The sequence below is a fragment of the Gavialis gangeticus genome, unplaced genomic scaffold (assembly GCF_001723915.1).
Source record: "Gavialis gangeticus isolate Ggan-Ray unplaced genomic scaffold, GavGan_comp1, whole genome shotgun sequence".
NCBI classification, from domain to species: domain Eukaryota; kingdom Metazoa; phylum Chordata; order Crocodylia; family Gavialidae; genus Gavialis; species Gavialis gangeticus.
The window spans coordinates 11757530-11778380 of NW_017729012.1; the positions used below are offsets into that span (position 1 = coordinate 11757530).

The 20851-nt window shown below is 51.9% G+C and overlaps 2 protein-coding genes across 3 annotated transcripts; both read right to left on the reverse strand.

The window, feature by feature from the left end:
* Nucleotides 1-209: 209 nt before the first annotated feature.
* Nucleotides 210-8061, reverse strand: SERPINF1 (serpin family F member 1). Of its 2 annotated transcripts, none has more exons than XM_019511290.1 (8): nt 7916-8061; nt 5267-5352; nt 4610-4811; nt 4369-4524; nt 2903-3106; nt 1815-1957; nt 972-1182; nt 210-593 (listed from the first exon to the last, which is right to left on the reverse strand). In XM_019511290.1, exons 2-8 carry the CDS (start codon nt 5342-5344, stop codon nt 334-336), a joined length of 1254 nt encoding a protein of 417 aa, XP_019366835.1. In that variant the 5' UTR covers nt 5345-5352; nt 7916-8061; the 3' UTR covers nt 210-333. The 2 variants fall into 2 exon arrangements, with proteins under 2 accessions (XP_019366835.1, XP_019366834.1); XM_019511289.1 differs by having other exon boundaries at nt 7876-8060.
* Nucleotides 8062-12136: 4075 nt separating this feature from the next.
* Nucleotides 12137-20835, reverse strand: SERPINF2 (serpin family F member 2). The gene is made up of 9 exons (XM_019511288.1): nt 20732-20835; nt 19553-19710; nt 18651-18713; nt 16023-16506; nt 15581-15724; nt 15156-15359; nt 14141-14283; nt 13524-13728; nt 12137-12477 (listed from the first exon to the last, which is right to left on the reverse strand). The coding sequence occupies exons 2-9, from the start codon at nt 19613-19615 to the stop codon at nt 12152-12154; spliced, it is 1632 nt and encodes a 543-aa protein (XP_019366833.1). The 5' UTR covers nt 19616-19710; nt 20732-20835; the 3' UTR covers nt 12137-12151.
* Between the last annotated feature and the right edge of the window lie 16 nt (nt 20836-20851).

Here is a 20851-nt window from a genome sequence, read left to right on the forward strand (position 1 = left end):
GTACAGGATAGTGGTTAATTTTGGGGCGGAGACGTGGTGGAGGAACTAAGTACGAGGACTGGAGTTACGCTATGAGATGATGCAGGGGGAATCCAGTATGTACTGCACCACAGCTCAAAGTACGTAACACTTTGGGGATCATGGCTATGGAGGGGCCCAATACAAACAAGATCAAGCTTGCCCTTTAAGGAAAGACTGGCACTCTGGGATCAACGCCAGAAGCTTTTATTGCAGCATGTAGGCATTCAATTTGCAAGTTTGGCCCCTGCAGCAGAGTGAGGAGCCAGCTTTCTTTCTAGTTACCACCTTCCTTGCAGGCTACTGTCAGAGGAGCTAAATGTTCCGGGGGTCCAGGATTTTGCCAATAAAGAATAGGGTTCCTGTGGCGTCATCTCGCAGCACAAGTAGGAAGGGTTTGTTCAGATGGTAGTCGAGGGGGAAGGTCAGGCGAGCAGCATTCACTCCAGGGTTTGGCGTAGAATTTGCACCATCTTCACTCAGTTCCAGAACCGTCTTGTGATGCACGTGAGAGAGCTTAATGGGTTTAGCAGACATCTTGCTAAAGTCAGGTGATATAAAGAGCTGCTGCAGCCCTGTAAGGAAGGAGAGAAGGGTCCATTAGCTGAAAGACTGCACTTTGTGGGAGAGGAGGTACAGTGCTTCAGTAAGGGGAAGATAGGGCCCCAGGTGGAGCTTTTGGAGGGAAAGGGAAATAGAAATGGTCCTTGCCTAGCTGAGAGGCAAGGGCCCCATGCACTTATTCAAGAAGTTGTATAAAGGCAGAAGAGGGAAGGAACTATTGGAAGGGGGAGGCTCTGTGCATGCAGGAGCTCAAAAGTGCTGGTGCAGTCTGTGTCCACAGCAACAGGCCTAACTGGTAACCAGTTGCTCCTTGTTCTCACTGAGCAGAAGCAGAGCTGCCCACTGCTCTGAGCCCCCGTTGCCTCCAGAGGGCAATGTTGTGTACGTACTCATTTCCTGCAGCGTGCTTCCCAGTGATTCCTCAAAGCTCAGCTTCAGCTTGGGCACACTTAGCACAGCATGGACAGCCTTCAGCTCCTTGTCTATGTCATGGACAAATTCAGACGAGAGGCTTTCCTCAATCAGGGTGAGGTTCTGGGTCACCTTCAGTGGCAGGAAGAACATGGCACTAACACCCCCTGTCAGTGGCAGCTGAGCAATCTGGAAGGGCAGTTATAAAAGGCTCGGAGTTATGTCTGTGCTTGGCAATAGAACTTCCCCAGTGCCAAGCTGCAAGCTCTGTACCTTATCTGGCTGCTCAGCTACTCCACACACATCTGCCTCCTGCCCTGCTTACCTGTTGCATAATAGGGTCCAACTCCATGCTCTGCAGTTCAAGGTTTTGCCTCCACCCTGAATCTCTGTCTGCATGCCCTGAGAGGGGACAGTGCTATTCCATAGTAAGTGAGGGGCTGTCTGCTGGAAGCCCTTCTCTTGAGTACCATGTATGGCATAGCATGAGGACAGTGGATGATTTTCCACTTTCTGGAAGCAGTACTAAGTCTAGAAGCCTTGTGAGGAGCCAGCCAGCCCTACCCTGCCCTCCTTATGTAGTCTGTGTACAGCTGGGCTGCTTATCACGTGGTCACTGCAGATGGGGAGCTCTCGGAACAAATGAAAGGCTGCTTGCTCTAGTTTAAAACCAGGGTCACAAGCATAGCAGTTATGGAGAGTCTGGTGGGAGGGACAGAGCTCTGACTCTCTAGAAGGGGCTGGGCATTGAGGGAAGATGCATCTTTCCTTAGACTTTCTACCCACATTAGCACTGGAGCTGCTTTCAGTCTTTGTCTGACCTTGCAGTTGAGTTCTGAGTCAAAGCCGTAACGCAGTATGGCCTTGGGGTCTGACATCATGGGCACCTTCACGGTTCTGTCTTCTTCCAGGTAGAAGTCCTGCAGGGTAGTCTTGCTGGGGTCAAATTTAGTTGCCCAGTGCCCTAGTTTTAAAAATAAGCCAGAGAAGTTTGGAAATGAAGTAAATGAACGGGGGGCTATTGCATATGCAGCTAATAGGAATGGTTCAGTGCTTCATGCATTAAAGGACTCCTGCTTCCAAGCCTCTGCTTTAAAAACTGGAGCGTGATGGAGGCTATCAATAGCCAGTTCCAGTCACAGGCTGTCTCAGCTTTGGCTTGTTGCGGCCAATTGTTCCCTTCCCTTCCATCTGAGCTTTGGCCAGATTGAAAGCAAGAAATCAGCCAACATGGGTGGAGGGGCAGCTGGGGTGAGCAGATGTTTGACTTGCGTAATTACAAAACTATTTTAAGTAGTATCAATTATTCATGCACAGGGAGAGTGTCTCTCCACACCCTTCATGTGTTGCTTGTTGTCTTGGACTGTAAGTTGGAACAAGGACTGCCTACCTCTCCTAGGGAGTTGCTCAGTTCAGCTTGGAACTGAACAAGGCCTCTGGACTCTGATTTTGTGAGCTACAAATCTGATTCCTTATCTGTACCATGCCAGGCAAAATTTTTACAGCTGTCACCTCCCTGTCTGACCTTTCTTAGCTTTCTTTAGGTGAGAAGTTTGATTTAGTTAGTCTACAAGGTGCAAATCTGCCCTGCCTTTTGCATGACTTCAGACCTACACAGCTGACTACCTCTCTTTATCTGCAGCAGCTATGCTGACAAGCTTTCATTTTCCTCCTTTTCTGGTTCCTTGTAAGTGGGTCAGACTATTTCCTGAGAACAGGAATGCCTTCCCTGAAAAATCTCTTCCTGTGTTCATCCAGCATGTGTCACTTCTGCTTTGTGGAATTGTGTTCTGAGACATTTTCTGTTGCTCTGTCTTTCTGGCTATTTGGTGTGCTGTCCAGCATGAGACCCTTCCCTCTACTGGCATGCACTAAAGAGACCCTTTAATGCCATGCAGTAAGATCTTGCCTTTGAAATAAGCTGCTCCAGCAAGGAAGATGCTGACGTCTGTGGGCATGTCCTTCAGGAACCTTAAAATCTTCCCTTTGGTCTGCTGCCTTACCCAGTTGTTGAGCTCTTGGAGGTCTGCCTGGGAGTTGCCAGTCAGGATCTTGAGTCGTATTCTGTAGGCCTTCTCCAGCTGGCTTGGGAACCCAACCTTCATCCGTAGCTCTGAGGGGCAGAATAATTATTACAGCAGCTCCTTCCTCTATCAGAGAGTAGCCCATTGGCAATAGGGTGCAGCAGGCATCCCTCTTGAAATGAGTGCAGATCTGTGAGCCCTGGTCTGTGTGCTTTTTTGCCACAAATGTACAAGCATTTGCAGAGCTGGACTGAGGCTGCGTGAGAGAGATCCACTCCTTTCAGCCATGTCCTGTGGTGCTGTGCGGCAAAGCCCTCAACTGACTAGTAAAGATGTGGGATAGGAACAGAAAGCCTACCACACAGCAGTATCTATCTTTAGCCCTCCCCACAGGCTTAAGTGTACTAAGAAGCTCAGATCCTTGGAACTGCCAAACTCCTCATAGGGCCTCCTCATAGGCAGGCCCTATGAGGAGAGACTACGGGACCTGAACCTGTTCAGCCTCCACAAGAGAAGGCTGAGGGGGGATCTTGTGGCCTGTTACAAACTGGTCAGGGGGGATCAGAAGGCATTGGGGGAGTCACTGTTCCCCCGAGCACAGCCAGGAGTGACCAGGAACAACGGTCACAAGCTAGCAGAGGGTAGATTTAGGTTAGACATCAGAAGGCGCTATTTCACGGTCAGGGCGGCTAGGGTCTGGAACCAACTTCCAAGGGAGGTGGTGCAGGCTCCTACCCTGGGGGTTTTTAAGAAGAGGTTAGATGAACACCTTGCTGGGGTCGTTTAACCCCAGTACTCTTTCCTGCCATGGCAGGGGGTCGGACTAGATGATCTTCTCAGGTCCCTTCCGACCCTAGAAACTATAATTGGGGGCAGAGGGGTTAGTGCAATCTTCAAAATGGCATTTCAGCTGGCTGCATAACTCCTATGTGACTGACCAGTCCTTAGTCAAGAGGACCATTAGCCTAAAACAAGGGGTATAATTGCATTGTCTGGGCAAAAATAGTTCTTGGGATAGGTAGGAGCATCTGCTGTGAGCTGAAGCGACCCAGTGGAATTGCCACAGCAAGTTCTTCCCAGGAGCTTTGGGCTGCATCTCCCAGATAACCCGGTGTTAATGCATGCTTTCCAAAAACAGATCTAGGGAGTCGTCCTGCAGTTGGAAGGTATAGTGCAGTGTGATTACTGGGCAGAAGCAACCATCGGTATTGTGCTCAGCTCCATGGCATAGCCAGTGTCATCAGCGCTTGCTAACATTACCTTGACACTGTTCATCTGCCGGTTGCTTAGAGACACAGGCAAGGTTAAATCTGGCAGGCAAATTTACAGAAAGGTGAAGAGGGGATTTTACTTCTCTCCAGGATAATGCGGAAGACACTTCTGAAGCCTTTCTCTGGAGCAGAGATGCTTGTCAGCAGTTCCTTGTAGGTGTTGTGGACTTCAGCCTTGTTAAGCAGGTCATAGTAGAGAGTGCGAGAAATCAGGTCTTCTGTCCGCTGCCCAGCACCTACCGATGACAGGCAAAACAGCATGAGGCCCGTCCAGTTGAACAGCATGTAAAAGGAGGAGCGGCACCAGGATCAGGAACTTACCGAGGGAGAGACCAGAAAGTGCTGTAGCCACGCTGAATGGGGACAGTAGTACATTGGCAGTAGCGGTTTTGCCAGATTGCTGGCGATACAAGTCATAACCAAAGTTGGAGACTGCAGCTGCCAGTTTGTTCACTGGGGTCTTGTAGAAGGGATCTTCCTCTTCAGCTTCCCCTGCGTTGCCCTCATCAGGAGTCGCTGAGTCCTGGCAGAGGCAAGAAGCCTTTGTTTAGAGTTGCAGCTCAACAGAGCAGGAATAGGGATGATAGTCAAAGGGCTGGTTTGCCCTTGAAGTTCTCTGTGGATGTTCTTCTGTCAGCTAGGGCAGTACTGGCCTCATCTGACTGATGACAGGTGACGGGGGGCACTTTGCTTTGGGGATGTGACAGGAAGTTTTAGGCAGAGCTTGGAAGAAACCCAACAGCAATCATGTCCATCCCTCTTCTCCCTCCCCCTTTTGTTAACTGCAGGAGATTCCACTGTGTCTTTGTCCTAGGCAGAGCAGGAATTCTTGTCCCACTTTACTGCTAAATATAGTCCAAGGTTGCACCTGGCAGAGCTAGAGGCTGGTGCTTAATGTTCCTATTAAGAGTTTTAATTTGGAAACTTGCATGCTCCCAGTGTCTCCCACAGCTCTGTGCTATTGTGTGTTCCACTCACCTGCTCGTTAGCTGGGTTCTGGGAACTGCCAGGGGAGGCCAAGAGGCCCAGGAGGAGGAAAACCAGTAGAGTCTGCATGCTAGAACCTAGAAGGAGGGCACAACAAGCACTTTAGCACCACTCATTCTGCCTAATAATTTGCCCCACCCCACTCTGTCAGCACTGTCTGCTGTGCCTAGTAAGGCTTATGCAAGGGGCCTGAAGCATTCACCTGATTAGCTGGGTTTTCTTTTCCTGTGTAGCCAAAGACCCTCATCCTTTGGCTGCTTCAGCTAGGTCGCCCACACCTGCTTTGAGCCTCTCCTGCCCCCGGTGCACATGCTTGTAGACTGGGATTAGGGTGCACATGTGCATAAAGCAGGCTTATACATGTTTATGATCCAAACCACATGAACTTAAATACCAAACTCCAAGGTCCTGTTGGGCACCAAGTCAGATCTGTATCCAGAAATTCATCTGTGTATTTTACAAGTGCAGTGCTTCAGTACTTCCAGAAACCAGCGAACAGAATCAGGATGGAGAAGGGACTCTTTAGTTCAGTTTCCTGCTTCCTCTCCACTTAGGTGTATGCTTAGATGATGGCAGAGCCTGCCTATGCGCCTTACATCAAGTACCAGCTTTGGAAGACCTCGGAGAGAATCTCGCTGACTCCTTGCTAACTATGCAATATAGTGTATGGGGCAAAGCAGAGAAAAGACAGGGTTTGCTAAAGATTCCTTATGGAAAGTAAGCTTCCCAAAGCTGACAGTCCTGTTCTGCAGAAATCTGATTTAACCTTTTCTCTGTCATTCCAGGTAGGCTCTGTACACTACTGTCTGGTTCAAAGGGCAGACTTTCACGCTAGGCAAATGAGCATTACTGCAGAGCTGTTCTGCCCTTCTGAACAGGCACCGTGGTGCTTGGGCGGAAACAGTGTTTATATAAAATCCCAGAAATTAAAGGAAGGGAGTTTATATTTAACTAAGCTCTGTGATCCAAGGCAGCCAGTAAAGTAGGAGACTGCACACATGTTTCAAATTAAGTGTAACTATAAAGCATATATGGCTGTTGGTAGAAGTGCACACTCTTAAAGCCACATGGCCACCACATCCATGACTTCAGAACAGCCTGTTCAGGCAGAACACTTCCCTCCAAGAGTGAGGCAGCTCCTCCAAACCCTTGCATCCCAAGGTCTGTCTCACCATGGTAGCAGTTCTCCTTGAGAGACAGAAGAGTCAACCCTGCTCCCACCAATGCAGAGTAAACTCCAAGCTGGCCCCGTGGTCTGACTCACAGATGATAGGTGTTTGTATCCATAGGCCTACCCACCTTGCCATCCTCCTCTGTCCAGCAGACTGGCATTCAGAGTGTCTAGTGCAGAAGATTGGCATCAAGTGGAGCTATACCATGATGTGATGCAGGAACTGCTTATTACTGTGAGGTTTTCCAAGTGAGGGAATGGTGATGTGCTGGAGCGGAGATAGGAGGGAACCCCACATGCTGCATCTACACTAAGTAATTATACCATAGGGATCTTGCAGGAGGCTTGCCCACGTGATTCAAGTGGGGAGAGAGGTGTGCTGGAAGGTGGCTGCCCCAAGCAGATTCCCCAGTGCTTCATTTGTGCCCAAAGTGAGAGATTTAGCCAGGGCTAGTCCTGAGAGTTGAGTTTTCCATGGCCTCTCTTTGAGAGAGGCTCTATGTGCCCTCTGCTCCCAGCTATGCCGTGCTCTTGGGAGCATTAGATTGAAGATTGGATTTCCAGATTTTATCAGCTCTGCCAAGATCGTCACCAGCTTAACATTTCTCAGACTTTGCCAAGAAAATGATTTCCACTTTAGAAAGACACAACCTCTGAGCTTGAATGGGCCTGAACATCTGGATTCTATTTACATGTTTCTGAAGCATACAGACAAAGCTGCAGATAGAAAAGGGCCTCATTGGTGCAGGGCTGGGGTGGGGTGGGCTGGGCTCTAGCATGACTTGAAAATCTATAGCTGGCTTTAAAAAGCAGGGGAAAGAGCAAGAGCAAGCAGTGTGTGTTGTTGGACTTGGACTGCTGGGAAATGAGCTGAGAAGACGCTTTCAGGCTGAGTATCATCCCTTTCCCAAATCCCTGCAGGTGCAAAACAGTCTCATTCTTCCATTTTTTGGTGCCAGCAATTACCAGCCTTCAAAGCAGATCACACTTTGGGGTGTCCTGCGCCATCCTACTCATCAGGACCCCCTTACTCTGCCTGGGACCCCCCCCCCAGTTACCCTACCCTGCAAGTGTGACTTCTGCAGCACCTTGCAGCCACCTCATCTCGATCAGCTTTCTGCTAGATTTGGTTTCTGCTGCCAGGAAACATCTTCCCAACCGCAGTATGGGCTCTAATTGGTGCCACACTCTGGCCCCTCCATGGTTGAATCTCAGACTGTTCAGGGCCCTAGCAGACTTCTATCACTCCAGTCCTCCAAGAGGAGCCCTGTGAAGAGTCCCTCCTTCCAAAAATTTTTCACTTCCCAGACCCTCACTCCCATTTCCCAGACCCTGCAAGAGAGGCACCACCGTCCGCCCCCCATTCTTGTGCCCTTCGCATCCTTCTGAATACTCCCGTTGCTTCTGGTTACAGGCAGTTGCTTCTTACCTCGGGCTCCTCTGGGCCAGTGCTGTCCTAAGTTACCAACCTTGGTGAGAGAGAAAGAGAAGTGGGGCAGTGTGCAGTTTATAACAGCCACATCTGCTATTTCACTGCCTCCCAGCAGACTGCCCCAGCCCAGCCTTCAGCGAGCTTCAGGTTACAGCTTCCCAGGACTCTCTTAAAGTGGACTGCTCTTGTTTTTGGTTTTGTGCTTGTGTCACTGGATTTTATTGGCTTTAACCCTGCCCTTTCTCCAGCTTCTGAAGCAAACGCCCCCTGTTTGCTCTGGACTGAGAACCAGCTACTCCCAGTTCTGGCACAAGTTCCCTGAATGACTTTGGGCAAGCTGTTTCCCCCTTGGTGCCTCAGATCTTCCTTCCCTATCTTGCAAGGGGTGTGAGCCTTTTTGTAAATAGCTTTGAGGTCCCTATCTGGAATGTGCTACAGCAGCATTAATAGAGCAGCAGCTTTAACTCAGCAAGAGGCTGGCGAATCAATAGCAGCATCCAGGAGCTGGTTTGAAGTCATTAAGGGGCTGTATCCAGGAGTGATGAGGACAGAACTAACAAGAATAGCTTGACGTGCTTGGTGAACAGGGGGCAGCCAGGACCGCCCTAGGCATCTTACCAGCAGTACTCTGCACAGCCCCTTGACAGGGGGGAAATGCTGCGAGGGTATTGGAGGCAGCTGTACCAGACCACATAATCTGGGGTTGCCCTGGCATTTCTCCCTGGTGGGCTGCAGACCTTATTCCTCAGGCAGTGAGAAGTATAGCATTGGCTTTTGTATACGTGCAGTGTTCCCTACAGCCCCTCAGCTAATAGAAAGAAGAGGTGACTTAGAGAACAGGGGGCTCTGATCTGGAAAAGCAAATCAATGACTCCCCATTTCTTGTGGTTCACTGCTTTTTCCCCGGTCCCACCCAAAGGGGAGACGACCCCCTCACTGAGCAGCGATGAGATGAGCAGCTGTGGCCTTCTGGGAAACTGTAAGTAGAGATCTGTGGAGATGACCTTGTATTTTTTGCCCCTGTTATGCACACATGAGGCTGAGCAGTGTTGGTAATTAAAAAGTAAAATTCCTCTTCCCATGTCATTGTTTCCTTTTCTTCAGTATTTGCATTTGGTACTGAAATACTTTCTGTGGCAGGTCCTGGGGTAATTCTTCCTAAAGCTTAGTCTGTACAAGAAAGTGGTACTAGTTCAAGTACATCTTGGTTTTAAACCAGTTCAGTTAAACCTGGGTTAAGCGCTGCATATATCCTTCTATTGGCTTAATCCAGGCTTATTTTGGCAGAGCATAAATTAATCAGGGCTTGTCTACATACAGAGTTGCGGCAGTTTAGCAAAAGGCTGGACTTTAAATCAACGTAGCTAACTCCATGCAAACCACCGTGGTGTCAACTGAAGGTCTCGGGCCATGCGGCTTAGGCAGTGTTAGGCTTCATATCATGGACATTCAGTATATCACTCATGAGCTTACTTTGGTGAGCAAGTTCAGTGACATTTCCAGGTGTGAAGTTAGCAAGAAATATTTCTGTAATCACTTCACCCTCTGGGAAGATTGCTGCACAGAGCAGAGGCCTGGCTGTCTAACATGGAGTCAGGGGCCAACACAGTACTAAGTGGTGCACGATCATTGTCCTGAGATGAGAGGGCTTGATCCTGGATATCATTATTACTTCCCACTCTCCTCTTGAGACCCTCAAAGCCCTGTGCAGAATCTCATGGTTTATACTGATGTAGTCAATTGTTTGTTAAATGCATATGGTACAATCAGAGCAGGGGGTGGTCACTGGAACAGTGTGAAGATAACTGGGGGGAGGATGCACAGGAGGAAAGTAAGAGAGTTTGGCAAAGTGAATGGGAGTTGGAAGGAAGAAAACCAAATTGCACAGGGTGTTGAGGATGAAGAAGCGCTTGCCTTCTAGAGACAGTTTGCTGGAGTGCAGAGGTGTGAAAGGGAAAGAAGTGACCATAACTGGGTCTGGAGTACAGCAAGGTGGGACTCCAGGAGGCTGGAGAGCAGGAGGGTGCTATAGCCAAGGCAGGAACTACCTTAAGCGTGGACAAGTGCCTTTAAGTGAAGGTTATAATTCAGATGAAATGTTCCCTGTGGACTGGTGCTAGACCCTAGTAATAGCTTTGGATTCCTGTGGTTTTACTTGTTACTTACATAGTCCAGTAATTATACCCTCTTATTGAAGAGTAAAGGCCAGCACATGGGTCACAGGACTAGGAATTATTCTTAGATGTTTTCCCCTCTTAGACTTGGAGTCTGCATAAAACATGCATGGGTCTGTTGGTAATTGCAGGGTTGGGCTAGCTGCCTTTTTATGTACTCTCCTATGTCCCCAGAGTTCATAGTCGGTGAATCCATCTGCCTCATCCTGTACGCAATCAAAACTGTGGGACATTCAGTGAGGAAGATTTCCCCAGGCAGCCTCCTCTTGCAGCATGGCTGAGGCACAACTTGTCAGGAACAGTTACTATGTGAACAGGGAAATGTTGAGAAAGTGGCACTGCGGCTTTGTAGCTACCATTGTGCAAAAAGATAATGGCAGGAATTCTTCCTAAAAGCTGGATGAGATGTGGCACAGGCTCTACCATGAACAACAGTAAGTGGGTTTGAAGAACCCCCTGGAGCAGCAAGGCTAAAGTAATCCAGACTTAGCTGCTCTGGTAGCAATTGCTGTTTCTACAAAACATGAATCTTAGGCTGCAGCATTCATCAAACACGTGGTGAACTTTTTCAGAGTAGGGATCCAATGAGCTGCCCTAACTTTAGACAGAAGTGAAGTTCTAGGTAGACTGTGCTCAGACTGGCTAAAGGCAGTGTGATTCAGTACAAGGAGAGACACCCTTCTCCTGAAAAGCGTTGTGGGCATGTAGCATTGTTCTGCATGGCCAGAAGCACCCTATATGGTGGATAAATCACACATAGGCTGTACCGCACCATGGGGCAGATTATACACCTTGCCCCATTATATTCAGTAACCTGCCACTAGCCAGTACTAATTCCCACCCTACTGCACCTGGTCAGCCGTGCACTGCAGCTTATGGGTGAAGTGCCTCAGACTTGTGCAGTGTTCGGTCCGTGCCAACTGACGTCAGGCTGCTTCTCCCTCCCTTTGGGCCACCTACAGCACTAGATTCTCTACGTGCTGCAGCTGAGAGTCCCACAGGTGAGCAGGAAGCATCTGTACTTACTGGCCATTAACCTTATTCCATGGCCTGTTGCTCTGATGTTGTGTGCTGGGTGAGCAAAAGGGTCCAGCCGGTTCTCATGCACTCTTCATAACCTTACCCCCTTCATCAAGCCCAGCCAGCCCTCTTCTTCCTTCTGTTTTCAGTCCTCTGCTTGTTTGCTGTCCTCCCCTTCCCCTTTCCTGTACCTGTTGGGTCTCTCAGGGTGACACCTCAGCCAGATAACATCTGCTTCACATGTTTATTAGTCTGCTAACATAAAATTACTAAAAAACACTTTACAAAAGATGCCTCAAAAATCCAGTGTGGCCTAAGTCCCCCAGAGACAGAATCGTTTTCTCAGACAGGAGGCTGGTGGCAGGGATAGAAGGAAAGTCACCTGCTTGCCGTCCCATGCCAAGGCCCCATCCAACAGGGCCAGGGAAGGGTTGCTCAAAGAAACCTCAGCCTGGGACGTGGCTGTGACTCACTCCCAGGGAGAAGACTGCTTGCTGCTAACCCATCTGACGTAGCTGCTGTTTGGCTCGCTTGTGACTGATGAGCAAGTGCATATGTTACTGACTGCCCGGAGAGAGGAGGAAGTGGGGGGCTCGGGGAGAGGCAGCCTTGCTCTCTCTGTTGTCCAGGTTGTCAGAATGAGTCTAGACCTTGCAGGTACCAGGGCTGCGCAGCAGGGGGCACTCGGGCAGAAGTAAGGCAAGGAGAGGCAAGTCCCCTGGGTCAGCCCTGTAGGGGTGGCCAAGAGAGGCCTTCTAGCAGGGATGCGAAGTAAGTGGTCCCCTGAGGCAAAGGCTCAGTGTCTGACGAGAGTCCAGGCAGGAGGAAGCCTCCCTTCAGCGCTGAGGCCTCTGGAAAGTGAATCTAAGCAGACAAAGCTTCTCAGGGCTGGCACGGAGGGCTCAGTGGAGGGGCCTGTCAGGGCTGGCACAGGGGACTGCTAGAGGGGTCTATAAAGAAACCAGGGAAGGGCTGCCTCCAAGGACCGGTGCAGAGAAGGCCCTTAGAGGAAGCCCCAACAGGAGAGGCCTCCCTTGGCTAGTACAGAGGGTCAAAGAGGCGGCAGTCCTGGGAGTCCCTTATTTGGGGGGGGAGTCTTTGAGGCCAGATTTCTCATCAGACACGTCTTCCGGCTCTTTCATTTGCTGGGCAGCACTGGGGTTGGGGTTCTGGATTTTGCCTACAAAGAGAGGGATGCCCGTTATCTCCTCAAAGATGATGAAGAGAAAGGGTCGGTCAAGTCTAAAAGTGGACAGTGACCGTGACAGCATAACGCTGGTGGCAGCTGATGCCTCCACCCCTTCCTCTGCCAGCTCCAAGGTAGACTGGTGCTGGATGCTTGACACCAGGAGAGGCTCATCGGTGATCTTCTGTAGATTGGGGGCTGAAAATAGCTCCTTGAGGCCTGAAATGAAACCAAACTGGAGTCAAACAGAAACCCATCTGCTGTCCAGCTCCGTGTCATGGCATGCCATTAGCTCAGACATTCCCTTTATCCCTGGAGTGGAAGAGGAAGCAGCAGCCTGACCAAACGGTTACTGTGGAGTTACACAACACCAGGGTTTGGATGGTGAATCATAGCGGACTCCAGAGAAGAGAACAGGCAGGCAGAGAAAGCAAACATAAATCTCTAGCCAGATTCACCAGTCCCTCCCTGTTGGGAGAGGCAAACAAACAGTTTTCATGCAGACTATCTAGCCATCCTCTGGAGGATTTAATGCTCTTGCCTACACCTTAGTACCTGACCATTTGTCAAATGAAATCAGTAGCAATTCTAAAAGTTCCAGATGGACTTCATGCAGTTGCTGACACTCCTCTTTTTTGGGGGGAAAATCTCTGCTTGGAGTAATTTTTTGTCTGTTGGTAGGTGTTGCTTGTTTTCAAATTGGTCATTTGGGTAGAATGAGGACACATACTGCAGATCTCATCCTTGCTATACTGGAAGTGTTTTTCTAAACAAGAAGGTTTCCCAGTATTTCATAAAGATATTCAGCTTCTGTTTTTAGTCTCATCTGGAAGTTCATTCCACACCCAGATCCCTTCAACAAAGAGCACACCCTGCCCTGCTTTCGCACACTGTCTTGGCCTTTGTGATCTACATTGCCTTGGCAGTTCATACATCCCAACCACTGAGTTAATAAAGGTACAAAGTAGGCAAAGTGTTGGTCTTTGATGAGGTTGAAAGCGTGATGGGAAATAAGAGTGGGGAGATCAGGAGACTAACAGATGTCAGGACTTGCACAGTTGGTGCAAAAAAAGGAGAGCTACTTTTTTGCACCAACTGTGGCTGCACCTTGTTGGGGAATAAGGAAAAGACAGTTGCTAACAGGTAGAGGAATTCAGAAATGAAAGTCCTCGAGGCTGCCTGAAGCAAGTTTGGTGGGGGGGATTGACAATAGGGATGGTGGTTTTGAGTTTTGGTGCACAGATGATAAGTGGGATTGACCTTACCTAGCCGGCTGAGGACTTGGTTGAGCTCCAGCTTGTAATCTACATGCATTTTGGGCATCTTCACCAGGGTGGGCTTCTCTTTGGGGAAGCGGCCACGAAGCTTGTCATGGCTGATGTTCTCCAGCACCTCCGAGACATTCCACCCAAACTTGTTTGGGACAATGGCTACAAAACTCATGTTGCCCTTAAAGGGAAACCTGGCCACCTGGAAACAAGCCAAGCCAAAGAATGGGTAGAACAGGAAACAAGCAAGCAAAGGCCCTGAGCACCTCCGTCTTATCCTCAATAGGTTCTTATGTTCTTACACTTGCAGTGGCCCTGCTCCACAGGGATCCTCCTGCTCCCAGTTCCCTTGAGGGGATTCAGTCTCCCTGGTCCTCCCAGACCTGCAGATGCACAAGCCTCATTAGGTCCCAGCTAGTATGTGCCCATGGGGTATTTTCCCGGTAGCTTTGAGAGGATAGATTTTACATCCTTTCCGAGGACAGGCTCAAAGAAGGTGTCCTACACCTGCGAGCAGGTGCTGTCTTCTCAGAGCAAGTGGATGCAGCAGAAGAATGACAGTGATAGTGGGGCACTGGTACAGCAGCCTTGCCGCACCCCCGACAGATGCTCACCTGCATTTCCAGGGAGTCCAATGTAAACCAACTCAGGGAGTATTTCTGGGCTTTCATCATCTCCACAGAGACCATGAACTTGTCATTAAGGTGGAACATATCTGGACCTGTCAGGCTGGCATCAAACTTGTTCCTCCAAAATCCTGTCCAGAAACATGTAGAAATCAGTAAAGCCAGGCTAGAATGGAAAACCAAGAGAGAGACCTGCCTGTGCTCCTTTCACCCTGCCATCAGTGCTCAGGTCTGTGGGCATTGCTGTGCAGGGACAAAATGAACCCTGCCATGCAGAGAGAACCATGACAGCAGGGTGTCCTTATCTTCAGGAGAGACTGCATGGAGTAGAGGGGTGAGACCGGGCCTGATCAGCCCTGCCCCACCTCAGCTTGGGGAGAAAGCTGCACCCTGTGGGATGAAGCAGTGAATGTGTGTGGACTGCTCTGAAAATAAAGAGCCTGGGGTCCAAGCTGCATGCTCGTATGAGGGACTTCCCTTGCATGATGGGCAAGCTCAAGTTAGCTGTTGAGGAAAAGGAAGAAACCTGAAGCAGCAACTAGCAACACGGGGACGGAGGAGAGAGGCCGGCGGCAGTGACGCAAGCACTGTGTCTGCAGGAGTGGCAGTGGGTTTCTGTACGAGTTGAAGAACGCCCCTAGCAGCAAGGTACATCCAGCCTGCAGGGATTTAGGGGAGGATCTGGGTGGACCTGGCCAGGGCTCGGCAGAAGTCACCTGAAAGAATCCTGGTTGGCACCTGCTGGAATATGCACACCCCGCCTCTGGTGTTCGTATTCATCTAATTCTGAGCATGGGTAGGAAGACAGGAGTCTTCACTGTAGTGATCTGACTGAGCAAGGGGAGCTGCAAACGTGCAGGGGGAGGAAAAGACATCCAGCCAAGTGGGAAAGAGATGAAAGAAGAGCCGCTCGGACCCACAGAACTGCTGCATCTGGAGACAGCCAGTGGAGCCATAGCTCTTCTCTGGGATGGAGAGGCCTGGGGAGCATACTAGCACACACCTCGGAAGTAGACAGCGTTGAGCAAGAGCATCACCATGCTATCGGGGAGCTGAGACAGGAAGGAGGAGATATGCCCCTTTGTCACCTCCTTTACCCATTTGTTTATGGCTATGAGATCATCCTCCTTGTTTCCAGACAGGGTCACAGGCTTCGCTCCATAGAATCTCTCCGAGTTGTCCAGAAATTTCTCTTTAACCTCAAGTCCTGTGGGAGAAGAACTGGACATGAGGTCACCAGGCCCTGATGAAACTCACTCAGCAAAATCAGCCAGAGCAGGTGCAGCCCGGCTCCCTCAGCAGGCAGGAAGGGCATCCCCAAGGACTGCGTCGGGAAGCAGACACGTCTCCCTTTGCCATTGGCATGCCTGTGTGTATGTGCAAGTGTCACAGACCCCCCGGCATGAAGGTGCTTTTCCCTGCTCTCACCTTTCTGCAGATACAGCCGGGAAGCCACGCTGAGCATGGACTCTGTGAGCACTCTGCGGATGCTGCTTAGCGTGGGGTGGAGGCAGGGCACTGACTTCAGGTGCATTGCCTCCAGCAGATGCTTCTCTGTCTGGTTTTCTGCTCCTGAAAAGCAAGGTCAGGTTCCAGTTCACAGTGCTGTCTGGAAGGGATGGATGCCCCTTTGTGACGGGATGGCTTGTGTCCTCCCAAGAAGCATTGGTGGCACTCAGCATGGGACAGCGAGACCAGCTTCAAGTGAGGGCAGCCCAGGTGTCCTGGTTAAAGCAAGCCACAGGATCAGGCTTTGGGGCAGAGGATGCTGTGCTGAACTTCTGCATTTTTGGACGCCGACTACCAGTGCTTCTTTGAGAAGGAGCACTGTGGAGCATGAGAGCTCAGCTGTTTAAAATGAAGGCATTACCTAGTGCCAGGTGGGACAGCGCCAGGGTGATGCTGAGGGGAGAGAGGACCACGTTGGATTGGCTGTTCTCCAGCTCGACCTCTTGCAGGAGATCAGCAGTGAATTTCATCAAGCCATCTGCTAGCTTCCTTATTCTTTCCTGAGATATGTCGCAGTTTCTCTCTTCATCCTCTTCCTCCTCGTCAGAGGAATCCTCTTCTTGTCCTTCCAGCACTTGTTCGTGACTTCCCCCTGTCCCAGTCCCAGGTTCGTCCTCTGGGCTTGTGAAGTTGTCGCTACACACTGTGGTGGTAGCGGTAGTAGTAGTGGCGGTGGTACTAGCAGTGGGTGTGGGTGGTGATGTGGGTCCATGAATGTCCTCCCAGGTGTCACTGGTAGAGTCTGACACTGCAGCGTTCGGCAGGGTTGACACAGCTGCAGGCAAAGTAACGCTGGTGAGAGTGGGCTGCAGGTCCTGCCCTGAGGTTCCAGTCACTTCATGCCCCTGGGAAGGAACAGGAGAATTGCATTGAGAGAAAGCAGAAGAATGGAGCTGGGTACTCTGATGCTTTCATGGACCTAGCAAGCAGCTCGACCTGGCTGGGAGGCAAATGGTCCCAGCGCGTGGTGGTGGGGAACCCATGGCATGTGGTTAGCAGGCTCAGGCTCCTGGCTCTGTTGTTAAATGTAAGAGAGGGCAGGAGCTGGAGCAGCCACCTGAGAGGTCACCAACACCCTCAGCTGTGATACGGCCTACAGGGAAGAGCAGAGGGACCATCTGGTGAAACCATTGCTGCCTCTGAGGTGACATGGAATTAGGAACCTGCACCCGGCCCCTTCTCAGTCCTTGCACCTACTGACTACGGCATGTAGACGTTGCCTTGGGTGGCACCTGCACTGGTCTACCTGACGCGCACAGCCTGGCCCTGGCCAGTCCTTGCCTCTGCCCTGCTAACTGTCAGGTCATGGGTCATGCGGAGGGGCCCTTCTCTGGGCAGTGTGCGTGGTGCAGGGTCTACCACTATGCCCTGCAGGGATAAAGCAGCTATTTCAGATGCCTTGGCACAGGCTTGGAAAAACAGGACATAGCTTATTCCCAAGAAAGTCTAGGAGAAGCAGAGACATCCAGCGCATTCACTAGCTCCTCCCTGCCCACGCTCAGGTTGTCAAACACCAAGTGAACACGTGGCTGCGTCTCAGCTTCCTTCAGTTAAATGCCTCAGGCAAACATGCTTCTCCTGGGCAGGACGAGTCTTCTGGGCCCAGTCCCCTTTCTTCACATAAGCTTTCCCTGTGCCTCCACTGCTTTGCAGTCCTAGTCTCCTCAGACACAAACTCACCTCTTTTCCATGCCTCTTAGGATGGCAGCCATCCCTGCTGGTGTCACAGGCTCACCCCCTCTCTGCAGAAATATTCCCCCCAGCATCTATCCCCTATCACCTTGTCTATTCTGCTTCAACCCCTTTTTCTCTTATCCCCCCTGCATCCTGGTTCTGGCGTGTGCAGAATACTGCTCCCCCCCTGCTCACACAGATGTGTGTAGTCACATCATCACTTCCCCAGCCCCTCTCAGCTAGTTCTGTGTTCAGCTCAGCACCCAGTTCAAATCTTAAACTGGCGTGGATTTGTTCCAACCGATGTCACAGCTCCTGTTAGAGGACCTCCTTCCCTCTCCTTTCCATGCCATGTCAGCAGCCTGGTCTGCAGCCATGGCAGTCTGCAGCCGCTTCTCTGAATGTCTGTATTCTTTCGGCCTTCTGCTTCTGCAGCCCTGCTCACTTTGTGGGGAGAGTCTGCCCTCAGTAGCTGTGCACGACAAACCTTCCCTTCAGAACAGCAGGAGGTGAAAGAGGAAGTCCTGGGACCTTCTTGCAGAGATCAGTCTCTCGGCCAAGACTGCTTCTTGAATCCTCACGTACTCTCAGCATCGCTCCTCTGCCCTGAGCCTCACGGACAAAGGGGAACCTGGGTTCTGTGCAACTACCATGCCCATGCAAGCCAGTCGCCAGGCAGTGGTGCTTGCAGCTGCTCGCCTAAATGACTGAGGCCTCCATCGGTCAAGCACTGAATGCGTACGCTTAGCCTTTCCTGTGGGAGTTGTCCCTCTGCACACCCTAGGATTACTCCCTGCAGAACAGCAGCGTTCTCCCTGAATGCCCTGCAAGAGCTCAGCCTGGCACCCAGCAACTGCAGGATCAGGAGCAGGGTCAGAGCAAGGGGGTGGCCTTGGATACAGGCCTTTCCTGCCCTTGCCTACAGCGGGTAATTCTCCCCACCCTCTCCTGCTGGGCTGTGACTGGGGGCTTAGTTCACCAGCCAGTCCCTTCACACACCAGCTTCCATCACAGATGCCACCTCCTGCCCACTTGCTTTACGCTGGTTTTTTCAAACAGCATGAGAAGCGAGATGTCCAAATCCCATTAGTCAGTGGGATCTGGGCACCTGGCTCCCAGAGACACCTTGGAGCATCTCAGCCTGAGCAGCTGTGGGACACAGTGGGCAGAGAGGACGACGCGCTGTAGCTGGGCCTGCTCTTTCCCGCAGGTGTGTGCAGGTGTCACTGGCAGGGCCCACCCTACACTAAGATGAGCTGGGGGAGATTTGGAAATACCCTGCAATAACCTCATTTGGGAGCCAGTCCTGTCTTACCTGAGAGCTGTCCTGGTGAAGTGTAGGGATAAAATCCATCTCCAGGGCATATGCCAAAGGGCACTGCAAGAGAAAACCCAGAGGCAAAGCTGACGGGAAAGGGAAGGGGCCTGGATTTGGGCGAAAGACACACCCTCTGGCCCACTGCCTGCCACATCCCTTAGGATCATAGGGAGGTTGGTCTGGAAGAGACCTCACAAGGTCATCTAGTTCAGCCCCTTCTCCCAGGCTGGGTCAGAGGCTGCTCTTTCCTCTTTTCTTCCCCCCGCCCCCCATTGGCGCCCATAGCTTTCTGGAGTATGGATAGGTCTTTCCAGCAAACAGCAGCAGAAGGGTCTGTGGGTGGGTGATGAACATGTTCAGAGGCCTGCAGAGAGCCCCATGGCAGGAGACTGCAAGACTGAGCCCATTTAGGTTGGAGGGGTACAAAACAGTGGCCAGGTCCAAATGCGACTCAGGCACTCCTGCATACCTGCCGTCTCAATACGCAACTGGGTGGCAGATTTAAAATGGGTAGAAGGAACTTAGTTTACACAGTGCCCCACTAACCCCTGGAGGTCGTGGCCACGAGACATCACCAGAGCCTAGGCCCCAGGGAATTTGGGCGTAGTTCTCTGGGTACCAGGAATGCCTGCGGCCTCACAGAACGGAGGAGAGGAAAGGAGGACTAGACAGCCTCCCGCTCAGCGCATGAGCCAGCACCCATCCAAATGGGCCAGACAGAAGTGTGGCTCCATCATTGTCCTTTCTGGGGTTTCTTCTTCAGAGCCTTTCACTGCTGGCTGCACATGGAGAGTGGACCCTGCCCCGAGCCCACTGGAGACTGCGCACCCCGTTCCTTGCACTGCCCCAGCACAGGCAGAGGAGCTGCCCGGCAGGACAGGAGAAGGGCAGCAACTTACCCATGGGCGGTGGTGCAGAGCAGACAGGCAGAGCAGCAGCAGACCCCAGAGCAGCACCGCCATCCTTCTAGGATGCCAGAGGCAGCAGAGGTACGCGAAGGCGCTCCCAGGACCCCCTACCGCCTGTCAACTGCGAGCAGAGCCTGCCCGGTTCCCTTCTGCAAACAGCAGGAAGCGATTAGCCCAGGGTTGGGGATGGAACTCAGGAGCCAGGGGGAGAAGCAGGGGCTACAGCCAAGCTGTTAGGAAGGCCACCCTGGGCGGCAGCAGCAGGCAAGGGGAGCAGGCGTGAGGCAGCACTGGAGCCCGGGGGGCACTGCTGGACAGTCCCCCCCTGGCCCCTGTTGCCAGCCCCTCTCACCCCAGCCTGGCTGGATGGGAATCTACAGCCTCCGAATGCTCCCAAATGAAATCTGCCCCCGAGAGCAAAGGGAGAGATGAGGAGCCCCCTTCAACCCCATGTACACTGCATTGGGGTAGGGAACAGGACTCTCCGACGGTGGGAGAGGGGAACCCAGGCAGCCCTGCCCCTGTCCCAGCCTGGGCCATCTCCTCTCTGTAGCCTCCTTTGGCACGGCAGCACTGACCTGCCTCCCCGGGGCCGCAGAGAGCCCTGGGGCTTTGCTGACAGGCAGTGCAGGGCCCTCCCCTTCCCCGCACTCACTGCATGTTGTCCCCTTACTGGAAAGCACAGCCTCTCCCCTCCCACGCTCTGTTCCTGTCCCTGGGGGCCCGCCAGTGCCGCTGGCACGGCCCACCCTTGCCTCTACCCGAGCTTGACGCCACTTACTTATCCTGGCCCTGGGGCAGTTTTCCTCCTCTGTGCTTGCAACGGCTCCCCATACCAGGTACTGAGCCCACATCGCCCCCACAACACAGCCAACATCCTGCTGTTTGGCTTCCGCTTGCTGGGCCCTCCATGGCCCAGGCGGGAACGCTGGGCTGCAGCTGTGCAGGGTGACTGACAGGTGGAGGGAGAAGAGCTAAACGCCACTTCAGCCCCCCACATCTGACAGGTTCCCCTGCCCATGCAACCCTGTGTGTCCCTCCAGCCCCTGGCCCTCAGTCCCTGGCCAAACTTCCCCTCCCTGAGCCAGTCTCACAAACACACAGGGGTCCTCTTCACTGGAGAAGCCCCCCAGCTTGCTGGTGAATCCCCCCAGCCCAGGTACTCCGTACCTTGGGTTCCTCACCGTCCACCTCGCTGCCAGCACTCGCTCTAGCCCAGCCGGGAGCTCTGCAGGGGCGAATGCAGCCCCTGGTCCAGCCCACGTCTGCCCCGCCTGGTGAGAGGTATGG